We start from the raw sequence: 16920 nt of genomic DNA, 5'->3' as shown, positions 1-16920 counted from the left end.
AGATAAAGAGTCAGTTCAGACCTGCAGTTGGTCCTCGTGGTGTTTTGAACTTGAATTCAGCCTGATTTGTTTTTCATGTCTTCTCCTCCATCATCAGTTATCAGGAGAGCAGACAGTCAAGAATTCAAACAGCGTCAGGATTCGTTGCGTGTTGGGCAAAAGATGAACCCAAACCCAGCACTGCAGCGAAAAGAAGTTAACTTAAACAAACGTAAACTTTATTGCTTTAATCCACAAAAATACTGAAAATCAGGTGTAAATAGTCTAAATAATAAATACTCAGTTTGGAAACACGGGTGGAACAAATCAAGAAACAACAAGATCGAGGAACACAAAGTGCACAGGACTGTCACAATAAAACAGGAAATATAAATCACTTATAAGCCCAACGACCCAGGACCATGACACACTCTCACTGACATAATCTGCCTTCATAAAATAAACATATCAGTATCTGCACTTTTATTGGTCATACTTGTTCTGTATTTACTTGGTATCGGGTAGTTTCAAGTTTTCTAGCATTGCACAATAATACTAAAGATATACTCGATTATGAAATATCATAGCCGAAAGCAGAACTTCTATGAGGAAGCTGCGGCCGTGCAGAAAGGAGAAGTTAGAAGCAACCTGGCTTTAAAGCTCTGTGGCTTATAAGAGCTCCGTCATGAGTTTAACTTGTAAACCAAAAGTCTACATTTAGTGATGCACCGTACATTTTGCTTATAAATTATATTAAAGCTGCAAATATTTTCTCCACAGTAAATTATTGCTGCTGATTATAAAGGGCTTATTAAAAAAATCACTTGTACTTCCTTGCTCCCTGTCATTTGTGCAAAATGTATGGGAACCTGTCGACATTAACTTTACAACAGTTTGTTTTTCAGACAGTTTATTATCAAGTAATCGTGGCAGCAACATTTTAAATGTTTAGTGAGCTAAAGGAAAAAAGGGGTGTTCACTTTGGATCTGAGCAATGCTGCCAAAGACTCTACAGAGAGCAAGGTTAGAGAGATGAAGATTTAATGGGTGAGCAGTTTGTCTGTGGCATCCAAGTTTTTGTTTTTGTCTTTATTGGCTCGGACAGTAAAGTAGAGGGAACATCTGCAGGAAAGAGCCCAGCCACAATTTAAACCCAGGCTGCTGCAGCAGGGACTCTGGCTCTTGGTGCATGGGTCACATCCTCAGCCAGGTGATCTATAACCAATTCAAACTTCCAATTCAAGCAAGGGAGCTGCTCACTCATCACTTCCATGTTTAATGGTTATAACTTATTAGCTCAACCTACAACGAGTTCATCAGAATGTGAAAAACTGAGCGTCTGATACTCAAGATGCTTTCAAACCCCCCACTAAATGTGTCCCCCAGTGCCTACAGCTTCATAGAAAATAACTGAATGCAAATCTAGGTATTCATGTTAATTCTGTCTTATTTTTATATCACTAATTAACAACAGCAGCAGACTCTAGGCATCTGTATATAGTAGATAAGCCAAAGGAAAACCACAACCATTAGGCAATCCCTGTGAGCAGCAGTTAGTGCCCGTGGGAAGAAAGAACTCCTTTTTAACAGGAAGAAAACAGCAGCAGCTTTATAAATCATATAAAATGTGATTGTTAATTGTTTTTGGGATGACCCACGTCTGTTTCAGCCTCACATTCGAGTCCTGAGTTGTGTGGTGACGGCAGTTTGTGAAGGTAAGTGTTTCCAGAGGCCCCAGTTTAATATTACCAGCAGTGAACTGATGTGACAGGAGCCCCATCTTAAAGATTTAGATGGCTTTTTTAGTGGCCTGTCATACTAAACATCTGTGGTGACAAGTTTAGTTTAGGTCTTCTTCTCATGTGTTTGCAGAGCTCATCTCTTTTATTTCCTGCTGTTAAATTGAGGACAGTGTGCTGCCTCAACGTGAGACAAAGCTAAGCAAACCCACTCAGCACTTGTTCTGTTACTCTGCAGTTTGAAGACAAACTGTTTTTGAATATTGTTTGAACATCAGCTCAGACCCCTTTGTGGCTTCACATCCTGTTTACAGCTACGCAGGCTAACGATGGATGGAAGCAGACTTTAAATGTGATTCGAGACCATTTCAAAGTGCACTGACAGATTTAACAGGAGGAGCTCAGAGCTGGATCAGGAAACATGACCTGTGTGAGTCACGTTCATGAGGTTTAGTGAATCGGAAAATAAATGCTTCGTGTCAGCTGAGAAGCTGCCATGAAAGACTTTTTTAGTGTTTTTGTTTAGAAAAAATTAACAAACATCAACATCTTTTCTCTTTTTTACCACGTGAGCTGGTGCTGTCTGGTTTTTGGGTGATATAAAAATAAATATGTAAATTAAACTCTTTGGTCTCAAACGTGCACATCCTGTACTGAAGGGTTTTTCTGTGCAGTTTTCAGCCACTCATCGCTTTTTTGACTCTGTGGTTATTCAGTTTTTTTCTGTATTGAAGAGAGATGTGTATCAGTTAGCCACAACCAACAAGTCAAGTTTTCCATTTAATGTCTTTTTGAACCCGTGAGAGAAAAACATTCATACAAATACAAATATTTATTAGTCCTTCAGAGAAATTACATCGCTGCTGCAGGAGACGACAAACATGAATACAATATAAATAACAGTAAAAGTCATCAAAGATACAAAATCACATGAACATATTTATATTATTTATCATTGCTGATTTTGTAACAAACACAGTTAAAGCACCAGTTATAAATAGGATGTGATATTTAGGCCACATAATTTAGCCAAAAACAATGAAACATGATTCCTTATAGTCATTCGTTATGAGAAAACAAAAGAATAACATGTAGTTACTTAGAGAAGCTACTGCACTGCTGCTCCATACGTCCTCTGGTCTGAGGTGCTGGGGGGACCAGTTAGAGACCAGCAGGTGGACATGAGTGGTTGGACTGGTGGACCAGTAAAGAGTAGATGGCGTCTGTCTCTGGTTTGAAGTCTGAACACAAACACAGTTCAAACAACATTACAGTATTGTTTTTGACAGAGATTAGACTTACTGAGCCTCAGTGAAGATGTGGTTTGCTCGGCTCTGTACAAAGTTAAAGAGCAGCTGTACCTTTGGGACTCCTTGATCTGAAGTCGCCTGTTCTCACTTCTGAGTAGATTGTAGTTGAATCGCTCTCTGCAGAGTAAAATGCAGAAATTAAGAATTTACACACATTACATTACTGTTATTTTCTATACTGCAGCTATGGCAAAATATTTGTCCTGTTCTTCATGAAGAGATTAAGTAAAAATCTTTTTATAGCTGCATAGTTTCTTCCCCCTTCTCAGCAGCTCTTCTGTGAAACACAGTAACCACACAGAACCTTGGGGGGATGTTTGTATAAAAATGAGGGCAGACGACCACAAAGCTGTTGTCTTCTTTCAGGCTGACATATTTCACCACAGAGCAAAAAGCAAACTTGTTCTGACAACATGAACACTGTTACTGCCTGATCTGGAATCAGCAAGAGGAAGTAGCTTGTGTGGTTTTTAAACAGAATTTTAAAAAAGTCAGTACTGACTCATTGGTGTGTTCAGTCTCTTTATGCCCTCCTGAAACACACGAGTCCCACTGTTGATCTGTCAAATCCTTCATTATGAACATGTACTGTAGTCTGTTATGATTTACACTCCATCTTGCTTCCACAAACACTCAAAACAAAATTAAAAAATTATTTAACAAAATGATTAAAAGAGTTTTAAAATATATTTAGAAATGCCTCTTAATTATTATAAGTACAAGTGCTTAAAAAAGATACAAAATTTATTCAATGACTGGCAATCAAAAACACATTGTTCCTCTGGAATTCCAGGATGAACCAACAGATAGACTCTGTTCTCCGGTACCGGTGTTGGAGGAGGTTAGAAGAGTGATCACATCCTATGGGCCTCTTTTGTTAAAAAGGATAAGTCACCACCCCAGGCTGACAATCAGCAGGGGTAGATGACAAGTGCAATATATATATATATATATATATATATATATATATATATATATATATATATATATATATATATATATATATATATATATATATATATATATATATATATATATATATATATATATATATATATATATATATATATATATATATATATATATATATATATATATATATATATATATATCGATTCCAGGCTGCCTCCTGGCTGCATGCCAAATATCCTTGGACAAGATACTAACCCCATGTTTGCCTACGAAAGGAACACGAGAAGCTGGAGAAATACCAAGCACTAGGTGCGGTGACTCCCAAGCTAGGCGAGTGGCTCCAGCAGATCCCGGGAATAACATCGGAGATCTCTGTCCAGAAGAGCGCAGTCCTGGGAACAGCTAAGATACTGCACAGGACCCTCAAGCTCCCAGGCCTCTGGTAGAGGACCCGAGCTTCCATGTATTGTTAACAATGTCAGGGCATGCCCCTAATGAGACTGCAGATTCTATCCTGGGAGATCTGGTTCAGGACATCACTTAAGATCTAGACAGTCTGAGATGCAATCATGAAGCATGAGGCCAATCAATGGTATCAATTCCTAAATTCTTCAAGGAACCCCCTGGATAAATGGTAAATGGCCTGCATTTGTATAGTGCTTTACTTAGTCCCTAAGGATCCCAAAGCGCTTTACACTACATTCAGTCATTCATCCATTCACACACTCTCACTGCATGAGGCAAGGCATTGTTTCATACCAGGAGGAAACCAGGACCCAGTGCACTAGCAACTAACAATCTGACAATAGACATTTACACGAGTGGCCTGCTGGAAGCAGACTTTTCTTATAGCAGGTTGTTTTTAGTGACAGCGGTAAGCAATGAGCTTTTCTACACACTGTGCCTTATTTACAGTATTTACAACTCAACACAGTTCCAAGAATTGGTCTGGTTGCAGCTCCACCATCTTCGTACACAGCCCAGCTTGTTCCACTCATATCAACCCCCCTGTGAAACCCAATCACTCCTTCATTCCTGCTGCAAATCTAAGGAAGATAACATAATTACCACACACAAGATGTACCGCTGTACCTGCTGGCACTGAGCCCTCAGTCATCCAACCCATCTCCTCCCTACACCAGATCCACAAACCATACCTTGCCACCACATATCCTATGTGAGGGTGCATCTGTTCACTGCCGAAGTCGTACCCTGAACTATACCTCCCTCTATCCAAATGCAAAATTCTTCAGGCTGGTGGAAGAAGTGTGACTTAAAGACTCCAGCACTGTGGCCATGATCACATGAGACTACAGGGAGTGCAGAATTATTAGGCAAATGAGTATTTTGTCCACATCCTCTTCATGCATGTTGTCTTACTCCAAGCTGTATAGGCTCGAAAGCCTACTACCAATTAAGCATATTAGGTGATGTGCATCTCTGTATTGAGAAGGGGTGTGGTCTAATGACATCAACACCCTATATCAGGTGTGCATAATTATTAGGCAACTACCTTTCCTTTGGCAAAATGGGTCAAAAGAAGGACTTGACAGGCTCAGAAAAGTCAAAAATAGTGAGATATCTTGCAGAGGGATGCAGCAGTCTCAAAATTGCAAAGCTTCTGAAGCGTGATCATCGAACAATCAAGCGTTTCATTCAAAATAGTCAACAGGGTCGCAAGAAGCGTGTGGAAAAACCAAGGTGCAAAATAACTGCCCATGAACTGAGAAAAGTCAAGCGTGCAGCTGCCAAGATGCCACTTGCCACCAGTTTGGCCATATTTCAGAGCTGCAACATCACTGGAGTGCCCAAAAGCACAAGGTGTGCAATACTCAGAGACATGGCCAAGGTAAGAAAGGCTGAAAGACGACCACCACTGAACAAGACACACAAGCTGAAACGTCAAGACTGGGCCAAGAAATATCTCAAGACTGATTTTTCTAAGGTTTTATGGATTGATGAAATGAGAGTGAGTCTTGATGGGCCAGATGGATGGGCCCGTGGCTGGATTGGTAAAGGGCAGAGAGCTCCAGTCCGACTCAGACGCCAGCAAGGTGGAGGTGGAGTACTGGTTTGGGCTGGTATCATCAAAGATGAGCTTGTGGGGCCTTTTCGGGTTGAGGATGGAGTCAAGCTCAACTCCCAGTCCTACTGCCAGTTTCTGGAAGACACCTTCTTCAAGCAGTGGTACAGGAAGAAGTCTGCATCCTTCAAGAAAAACATGATTTTCATGCAGGACAATGCTCCATCACACGCGTCCAAGTACTCCACAGCGTGGCTGGCAAGAAAGGGTATAAAAGAAGAAAAACTAATGACATGGCCTCCTTGTTCACCTGATCTGATCCCCATTGAGAACCTGTGGTCCATCATCAAATGTGAGATTTATAAGGAGGGAAAACAGTACACCTCTCTGAACAGTGTCTGGGAGGCTGTGGTTGCTGCTGCACGCAATGTTGATGGTGAACAGATCAAAACACTGACAGAATCCATGGATGGCAGGCTTTTGAGTGTCCTTGCAAAGAAAGGTGGCTATATTGGTCGCTGATTTGTTTTTCTTTTGTTTTTGAATGTCAGAAATGTATATTTGTGAATGTGGAGATGTTATATTGGTGTCACTGGTAAAAATAAATAATTGAAATGGGTATATATTTGTTTTTTGTTAAGTTGCCTAATAATTATGCACAGTAATAGTCACCTGCACACACAGATATCCCCCTAAAATAGCTAAAACTAAAAACAAACTAAAAACTACTTCCAAGAACATTCAGCTTTGATATTAATGAGTTTTTTGGGTTCATTGAGAACATGGTTGTTGTTCAATAATAAAATTATTCCTCAAAAATACAACTTGCCTAATAATTCTGCACTCCCTGTATAGCCCCAGAAATCTTGCCTCACCTCTATCTCTTACAGCTGAGCCACAAACCGCAGCCAATGGCCACAGAATGGTATTGGATGTTACTTACCTTACAGTTTATTAGCACTAACAATAGTTACCACTTATTTGTTGTAATGAGATTTTATGTATCAAATCATATGAGGTTGATAAGATATCTAGGCCGATTCAGAGCATTAATGGTCTCAGGTAGTAGACACTGAAAGAGTTTTAGAGGCAGAGATTAATTAACTGCCCCTTTCCTCTGCTTTGTGCATCTCTGTATGTAATCTGGGTGTCAAGAGGCCCCAACAACGGCTCCTGCTAGCTGTGACCTACAAGTCATCCATTTAGACCAAATGTTCTCAACCTCCCACCAGGATGCAAGGAAAAGCTTTCCTCACATGGGAGGAATTAAAGACCCCATGTTCTCTGCCAGTTATTCCCAATTCCTTCTCATTAATCTTTATGTTTTCCAGGTATGCCTGACAGCCTTTCCCACCATCTTAATCAATTCATCACTTGGTGCTGATCACTTGACAGCACTGATACAACAACAAATTACTGAAATTCATAATATTCCCATCAGCCTCATGCTTATCAGGAAATGGCAGAACATTACTCACATAGTGAACAATATTTATTTTTTTTATTCCTTAGTGTCCATCCATCCATCCATCTTCATCCGCTTTATCCGAGGCCGGGTCGCGGGGGCAGCAGCCTAAGCAAAGAGGCCCAGACCTCCCTCTCCCCAGCCACCTCCTCCAGCTTATCCGGGGGAATACCAAGGCGTTCCCAGGCCAGCCGAGAGATATAATCTCTCCAGCGTGTCCTGGGTCTGCCCCGGGGCCTCCTCCCGGTGGGGCATGCCTGGAACACCTCACCCAAGAGGCGCCCAGGGGGCATCCTTGTCAGATGCCTGAACCACCTCAGCTGGCTCCTTTCGATGTGGAGCAGCAGCGGCTCTACTCTGAGCCCCTCCCGGATGGCCGAACTTCTCACCCTATCTCTAAGGGAGAGGCCAGCCACCCTTCGGAGGAAGCTCATTTCTGCCACTTGTATCCGCGATCTCGTTCTTTCGGTCACTACCCACAGCTCGTGGCCATAGGTGAGGGTAGGGACGTAGATCGACCGGTAAATTGAGAGCTTCGCTTTTACACTCAGCTCCCTCTTCACCACGACGGACCGGTGCAGCATCCGCATTACTGCAGCTGCAGCCCCAATCCGTCTGTCGATCTCCGGCTCCCTTCTCCCATCACTCGCGAACAAGACCCCGAGATACTTGAACTCCTCCACTTGGGGCAGGAACTCATCCCCGACCCAGAGTGGGCACTCCACCCTTTTCCGGCTGAGAACCATGGCCTCAGATTTGGAGGTGCTGATCCTCATTCCCGCTGCTTCACACTCGGCTGCGAACCGTTCCAGTGCGAGCTGGAGGCCCTCACCCAATGAAGCCAACAGAACCACATCATCCGCAAAAATCAGAGATGAGATTCTGAGGCCACCAAAGCGAAAGCCCTCCGCCACTTGGCTGCGCCTAGAAATCCTGTCCATAAAAATTATGAACAGAACCGGAGACAAAGGGCAGCCCTGGCGGAGCCCATCACCCACCGGGAACGAGTCCGACTTATTGCCGGCAATGCGAACCAAGCTCTTGCAACGGTTGTATAGGGATCGAATGGCCCGTAGCAATGGGCCAGACACCACATACTCCCGCAGCACCTCCCACAGGACACCCCGAGGGACACGGTCGAATGCCTTCTCCAAGTCCACAAAACACATGTAGACTGGTTGGGCAAACTCCCATGCACCCTCAAGTATCCTGGAGAGGATAAAGAGCTGGTCCAGTGTTCCGCGACCAGGACGAAAACCGCATTGTTCCTCCTGTATCCGAGGTTCGACTAACGGACGAACTCTCCTTTCCAGCACCCTGGCATAGACTTTCCCAGGGAGGCTGAGGAGTGTGATCCCCCTGTAGTTGGAACACACCCTCCGGTCCCCCTTCTTAAAGATGGGGACCACCATCCCGGTCTGCCAGTCCACAGGTACTGCCCCTGATCTCCACGCAACATTGCAGAGGCGTGTCAACCAGGACAGCCCTACAACGTCCAGAGCCTTCAGGAACTCGGGGCGGACCTCATCAACACCAGGGGCTCTGCCACCAAGGAGTTGTTTAACTGCCTCAGTGACCTCGCCCCCAGAAATTGGCGGGTCATTCCCCTCATCCCCAGACTCTGCTTCCTCCTCGGAAGACGTGTCAGTGGGATTAAGGAGGTCCTCGAAGTATTCCTTCCACCGCCTGACAATTTTCTCAGTCGACGTCAGCAGCGCTCCGCCAGCACTATACACGGTGCAGGTAGAGCACCGCTTTCCCCTCCTGAGACGCCTGATGGTTTGCCAGAATCTCTTCGAGGCAGTCCGAAAGTCTTTTTCCATGGCCTCTCCGAACTCCTCCCACACCCGAGTTTTTGCTTCAGCCACTGCCCGATAGGACTCCTTCTTCAGCCTGGTGGCTCCCTTCACCTCTGGTGTCCACCATTTGGTTCGGGGATTACCACCACGGCAGGCACCAACCACCTTGCGGCCGCAGCTCAATGCAGCAGCTTCGGCAATGGAGACGCTGAACATGGTCCATTCGGACTCAATGTCCCCAGTCTCCCTCGGAATGCTGTTGAAGCTCTGCCGGAGGTGTGCGTTGAAGATCTCGCGGACTGGGGCCTCTGCTAGACGTTCCCAGCACACCCTCACTACGCGTTTAGGTGCACCAGGTCTGTCCAGCGTCCTCCCCCGCCACCTGATCCAACTCACCACCAGGTGGTGATCAGTTGACAGCTCAGCCCCTCTCTTTACCCGAGTGTCCAGAACATATGGTCGCAGGTCTGGTGATACGATTACAAAATTGATCATCGACCTACGGCCTAGAGCGTCCTGGTGCCACGTGCACTTATGGACACTCTTATGTTCGAACAGGGTGTTCGTTATGGCCAAACTGTGATTAGCACAGAAGTCCAATAACAATTCCTTAGTGTCTGGTTATAAAATTAAACCATGATGGAGATGAAGAAACGTAGCTGTACCTCTCATCTTTAATTCACTGTGTTTCTCTTTGACCATAATTTGTCCATAACTGACATCTTCTGCAGCTGGATCATTGTCTGCAAAATACAACATGCATAGAGGATGAGATGGAATTATAAATAATGATATTCCATAAATGTAAAGATGTACAGTATTACAGTACAGTACAATATATCCCAAAGTCGATTCTGTTTATCTGGATGCAGAGTGTTGTGGAAGAAACGTTTCGTCACTCATCCAAGTGACTTCTTCAGTCTCAGCTGACTGCAGGTTTCAATCTTATAAGCAGTACATTTGCATAATGACTGAAACCAGCCCACTGAAGGAGCAATGGGCTGGAAGGTCAGTTCCTTGATCATTAATATGCAAATTGTCATGACCATTGATCAGTGGTCTTTGATCAGTGAGCTTAGAACATGTTTAATGTGTGTAAACATGGAAAGTTGAGGCAAATTTAAACCATTTTCCAACCATCAAATACATGAAATTATTTGAACTACATGGTAATAAATTAACACCAGATAAATGTTATGTGTCTGAAAATAGTTTGTGTCAATGTGCTGTTAATGGGGTGAAAGAGTAATCTGTCAACCTATACCATATACCATACGGATGCTACTGTCATCAAACTACTTGAGCAAGATATAACACATTAATCATTTTATTATTTGTTTTACTTTAAACAAATAACACTAACTTATAAATCTGACCTGCTTATAATCTGTTGGTGTAAATTCTGGTGTAAAACAGCTGTTTTCAAAAAAGGAAATGAGGAGATGAATTCTGAAAATTTTCCTGTTCTTTTCAATCTTTATTAAAGTTGTTGTAGAGAAAAAATATGTCTACATATTTGGCAGTTGTTACAAAGCTACGGTCTAATAGGATGAAAGACACATTATTCAAAATGGGACACATAAATTGCATGTATAATAATAAAAAATAAAATATTGTACAATTTTTGAATGGTCTATTGATACTTCTAGAATTGTTACATGAAATCACAGCTTCTACTGTCTGCTCAGCTTCAACTCAACTCATTGGATTCCCAGAACTGAATTTCAGGACTGTGTAGTTGGTTTTGGAGCATTTGTAATACAATTACCTTACAGATAATATCCTATGTGGATAAGAGTACTCGACAAGACTGTGCCCCAGTTTTGGCCAATGAAAATCTAACATTGCATTTGGATTACTTAACAGTAATTAGCATGATTCTGTGACTGTGATACAAAAACACTATCTGGCAGAATTTCATAGTAGCTGATGAATTAGATGATTCATCATGCTATTACAATTTAGTAACTCCTGGTTTATAAAAAACAAAACAAACAAACAAACAAACAAAAAAAACCCCCCAAAGATTCCTCTGAATAGCTGAATCACTTTTTTCAATCTTTTATGATATTTGTTTTCCAAAGAACTTGTCACATTGTTAAATTGTTGCTACAAAAATTGAAAACTTCAAAAACATTTCATTATTCATAGGTTTATAATTTGAGTTTAGATTTCCTAAAGAATCTAAAAAAAATCTAATCTCAATAAAATAAAATCACACATGTAAAATCTGCAACATCCAGAAGTATTGTATTCAACTAAACAAACTCAGACATGAAAGTTCAGGAAGTCTGAGTCTCACCTTTAGGTTTCCTGTGAACACATCGTCTCACCAGCAGAATCAGTAACACCAGTAGAACCACAACACAGACTGATCCAACAAATGAAAGCACAGGTATGAGAGAGGAACCAGGTGGAGGTGTGGATGTAGGTGGAGGTGTTGTGGTGTGTTTGTCTAAAATAAAGCAAACAAAGTCATTAAGTTGTCGTCACATTGTGAATGTTGAAAGCTGCAGAAACACAGACAGGTGAGTGTGTCACCTGTGACAGTGATCCAGCTGGATGGAGACTCTCCATGACCGCTGATGTCACACTTGTAGAGGCCTTCATCAGACCTGGAAACATGCTGGATGGTCATGTGACCTGTAGGCTGCTTCCTGATGAGGGAGCCATCTTTATAGAAAGCAGCTGGGAGGTTGGAGGGAGTGGTCTTTGTTTTACAGAGCAGAGTGACGTCATCTCCCTCCATCACAGGGAGGACAGGACTCTGCAGGATCACTGATCCACCTCAACACAGAGACAAACTACAGCATTTCATCCATTTACACACAGCTTCATCAACACTAACTCCACACACTCAGCTTACCAGTGACTGTCAGGTTAACCATGTTACTGATGGGACCCTCTCTGGACTCACACCAGTAAACCCCACTGTCAGATGGGTAAACAATGATGGTACATGAAGAATTAGCTGATTTTCCCCACTGATCACACTTCGTCCTGTTTTCAGTGCTTGTGTTTCTCCTCAGAGTCCATCCAGCAGAGCTGTCGTCCTCCTCACAGCTCAGAGACACAAAGTCTCCTTGAAAGAACTGAGAGCTGCTGGGACTCACAGTCAGCCGAGCTGTGAGGGTTAAAGTGAAAAACTGATGATCTGTTAGACTTTACATTGTGAAACATGAACCCAATCAGGTCATATCAGTGAGCATTTCTCAGGTATAAACTGTGACAGAAGAAGGTTACTGACCTTGGTTTGTTGTGCAGCTCAGCAGTGAGATCAGAACTAAAGAGAAATGACACTCAGGTTGATTTTACAGCACTAACAACTGAACCTGTATGACAACTCTACTACTAAAAACATTTTCAACAACAACAACACAAAAAAAACAGGGTTTAATGCCCTTAAAAAGTTCTGTGATTCTGTTCATCTGGACGTAGCGTGTTGTGGGAGAAACGTTTTGTAACTCATCCAAGTGACTTCTTCAGTCTCAGCTGATAGCAGGTTTCCCCAATCTTATAAACTTGCATTTGCTTAATGACTAAAACCAGCCCACTGAAGGAACAATGGGCCACAACTGAAGCCACAGACTTGCAGCTGATCAGCCTTGTCCAGGGAGCTATTTAAGAGTGTGACTGAGCTCCCACGGCCCGATCGTTGTGTAAGACTCCTCATCAGTGTTCGTAGACTATGTTCACACTGCAGGTCTTGATGCTCAATTCTGATTTTTTTTTTTTATCAATCCGACTACAAATAAAATGTGACAGCAAATGCGCTCTAGTGTGAACCCTCAAAGCGGCTGCATACGCAAAAGAAGACCACACAACGCGCTCTGTTTAGACCCAGACCAAACAGTATTGTTTGACTGATGGCCTTAATATAAAGACTTGTTTCGGACTTTACGTTTCCCAATTTTCTTTAAGTTATAAAATTATTTTGTCATTTACATACAGTATGGCCTAATAATTATCCTTATTGCTGTTTTAGAGGAGCGGTGCTTCAAATGATAGCTGCAGATTTCTGTCAGAATCTGCAGATTATACAGAACAAATAACATGTTCACGTTTCTCCAACGTTGTCTTCCCAATAGTTTCACTGACATCTACACTGGATGCTCAGGAAGCGTTCGCGATGTCTTCTCCGGCGCTGATAATTGGCGTCTGTCTTGTGTCGGTGACATAAAAGATGGATTTAATGCGACATGACCATTCAGACAGCAGTCGCTTTCTAAAACATCAGATATGTATCGGATTCAGTACCACATGCGAAAGTGACCCAGATCGGATTTCTAAATATCGGATTTGTGCCGTTCACACTGTCATAGCATGATCGGATTTGATGCACTTTTGCATGCAGTGTGAACATAGCCTTAGTGAGACAAGTTCAGATAGTGTATGCCTGCTGTAGTGAAGTGTCCTGATGGCTGCCTCTATTGTTTCCCCTAGGAGGAGAGTAAAAGGCCAGAGAGCAGTGAGCACAGACTTCAGGAGACCTGACACGGGAGTCAAGGGAGCGCACAGGGATTAATTGTGTGAATTCTTTACAGCACTGTAAATAAACGCACTGTTCATCATAAAGAGTAGAGTCAGAGTCCCCACGGTATGCCACGCAGGCCTTGATAGTATTTAAGGTTTGACTCTCATCATCCACTGGAGCACAAACTGGTTGTCATCAGGACGCTACAACACAGAGCGAACACCATCCCCACTGACACAGCAGCCAGGGAGGCAGAAGAACATCACAACAAGAAGGCCCTGAGTAAATGTGGTTATCCCAGCTGGACTTTTGGCAAAACTGGGAAGGCACCTAAAGAAAGCTCCAGCCGATCCAGGAGAGAAGGACAACTACTGCATAAGCATAAACCTGTAGTGATCCCGTACGTGTCAGGAGTATCGGAAGAGCTGAGACGCATTTTTTCTAAACACCGGGTCTCTGTGGCTTTTAAACCCCAAAACACGCTGCGTCAAAAACTGGTCCACCCCAAGGATCGGGTCCCCCGACACAAACAGAGTAACATAGTGTACGTTGTTAAGTGCAGGAGGATTGCCAGGATTTATACATCGGGGAAACCAAACAACCTCTGGATGGCACAACACAGAAGAGCTACCTCGTCAGGCCAGGACTCTGCAGTCTATTTACACCTACAGGCCAACGCAGAGTCAAGGGAAAGGGAAAAAGGAAAGACCATCTCTGAATCGGGGAGGGAGCCTAAGGGTACACCTTCACCATCATACAATACTGATTGCAGCCATTCCCCAACTCTCTGTGAATGGTACATTCAATGGCCATTGATTAGTGAGTGTTGAGCAATCACCAGGACAACGTTAACCCACACAAACCATCAGACCCACGTTATGCATAAGTTTAGTTATCAAGGAACTGACCTCCCAGCCCATTGTTCCTTCAGTGGGCTGGTTTCAGTCATTGTGCAAATGTACAGTTAATAAGATTGGGGAAACCTGCAGTCAGCTGAGACTGAAGAATTCACTTGGATGAGTGACAAAACATTTCTCCCACTGAAAACACTACGTCCAGATGAACACAAACTTTTTTTGGATTTACTTATCTGGTTGGTTTAGCATGCATCAAGACAGTGTTTAATGATGAACCAAAACAATTGGAAGAGCTCAACAATATTCAGTTTCCTCTAGCTATCCGGTCTTTAAGTGATGACATGATGAATCCTTCTTCCGGGCTCGAAGTACTCTGCATTTAATAAAGCTGTTGTGTTTTTAACATGTTTTATTGCTTTGTATCTTGTTCTATTTAGTTTAAGGAGCTTGGGTGTGGGGGGTGGGGGTGGGGGGGAAGCATCTGGCCTTCTTTAAGTTGCTTGAAGATGTTTCACCTCTCATCCGAGAAGCTTCTTCAGTTCTAAGGTCAAATGGTGGAGAGTCCCAGATTTAAACCTAGTGGGAGTTTCCCCCCACAAATCCCTCAGTCAGAACATGATATATTATATTCAGATGGTAGCTAGTGAGCTAACTTCCTTCCTGTTTTATTGTGTTAGCCTTGGTCTGTGTGCATTATGTTCAGTCCTCTTCCCATTAGTTCATTATGTTCAGCTGTGTACTCACCGGTCTCTCATTATCATTATCACCAGTCTGTGTATTTAAGCCCTCTGTTTCTACCCATTCACTGTCGTGTCATTGATGTTGATGATGTTGTTCCTGTCGTGTGTTCAGTCCAGTCAGTTAGCCAGTCTACCAGTCCGTTAAGTCCAGCCAGCCATCCATTCTATCATCTGTTGTCTATATATTCAATAAACCTCGTGCACCAGGAGTCCTGCATGTGGGTCATCCCTTCCTCGCCTCCGCACACGACCCCTGACAACTACACATGTTTCTTTTCCAACTATTTATTTATGAGTGACTTATGTATGTATGTATGTATGTATGTATGTATATATGTATATATTGTACTATTCTTAGTTAGTGTATTGTCTGTCTTGTCTTAATGTTGGTTTAAAATGGAGCACTGTAACAAAAAATAATTTCCCCCAGGGATCAATAAAGTATTCTGATTCTGATTCTGATACTTAAAGACCGGATAGATTGGCATGTATATTGAAAAAGCAGCTCTGAAAATTACAAAAAAAAATATTTGAACAGTAAAAACTTAAATAATAATTAATTTTTGGTGCACAGACTACACTGTGAGTACATAGAAAATACCCACTGATTTTAAGTAACCATAAAAAGTCATGTGTCCTCTGTGCAGCTGTGTTGATATAATGAGTGAATGATTTGATCTTTTCACTGCCTGCTGTGTTTCCTCGACTCCTGAGCAAAGATAAAGAGTCAGTTCAGACCTGCAGTTGGTCCTCGTGGTGTTTGAACTTGAATTCAGCCTGATTTGTTTTTCATGTCTTCTCCTCCATCATCAGTTATCAGGAGAGCAGACAGTCAAAGTACAAGAATTCAAACAAACACAGAGATTCTACTTACAGAGCAGACACAGCACAGATGTTTCCTTCATCGTCCTTCTCACTCATTTGAGCTTTTTTTCATTTCTGTCACTGACACCAACTAAAGCCCGCCCTCTTCCTCTGAGCACCAGCTTTCTATTGGTTCAAAGAAAGTGGTGGTTGACTCATTTTTATTGAGTAAAGAAACTAGTAAAACTATTGACAATGCATAACTATGCATAGATGTGTCTTTAGTTATTGAAAGCTACAGCATAAAGTGTACATCAAGATTTTGTACATCAACATCTTATTAAATGGTTGTTTCAATGTTCACTAAACAATATTTTGATATTTAACAAGTACTTAAAAATATAGTTTTAATGATGTTGATGACTGATCGATAAAATGTCAATCAACTGGTTCAATAGATCACAAGATGTCTAAGGAAATTAACTTTTACAGTTACAGTATATAGTAAATACTATGTTTTCTTTTAATCAAAGACATGACTATGACAATGAACAAGAAAATACCTAACAAAGAAAAAGAATCACAAATGTATGACCAGCTTTTGAAATGATTAAAATGAACTAACAGACTAAACAGTCACCATTAAATTTTAATAGAGCTTCATAAATCAAAGGGAAGAAACATCTGACGCAGTCACTAACTGTAAAAAATGTATTTGATTTTATATTAGTTTGTCATTACACTCATTTAGTTTTAACAACATGGTAAGTCAGAAATAACTATGACATTGTTAACTGCCTTTCAAACCTTGCAGACTT

General features: G+C 42.2%; 1 protein-coding gene across 1 annotated transcript; it reads right to left on the bottom strand.

Annotated features, from left to right (window-relative positions):
- Positions 1 to 2565: 2565 nt before the first annotated feature.
- LOC308409421 (low affinity immunoglobulin gamma Fc region receptor III-like) lies at positions 2566 to 14514 on the bottom strand (the record flags this gene model as incomplete). The annotated part of the gene is made up of 7 exons (XM_080902164.1): positions 2566 to 2959; positions 3080 to 3145; positions 9893 to 9970; positions 11530 to 11682; positions 11769 to 12014; positions 12094 to 12351; positions 14502 to 14514. The coding sequence occupies 7 exons, from the start codon at positions 14512 to 14514 to the stop codon at positions 2880 to 2882; spliced, it is 894 nt and encodes a 297-aa protein (XP_080758290.1). The 3' UTR covers positions 2566 to 2879.
- Positions 14515 to 16920: the final 2406 nt, after the last annotated feature.

This window comes from Rhamphochromis sp. 'chilingali' (assembly GCF_963969265.1).
Source record: "Rhamphochromis sp. 'chilingali' genome assembly, chromosome: 1".
Taxonomy (NCBI): domain Eukaryota; kingdom Metazoa; phylum Chordata; class Actinopteri; order Cichliformes; family Cichlidae; genus Rhamphochromis; species Rhamphochromis sp. 'chilingali'.
Note: the sequence above shows the minus strand (reverse complement) of the source record. Positions and strands in the feature narration are given on the sequence as shown.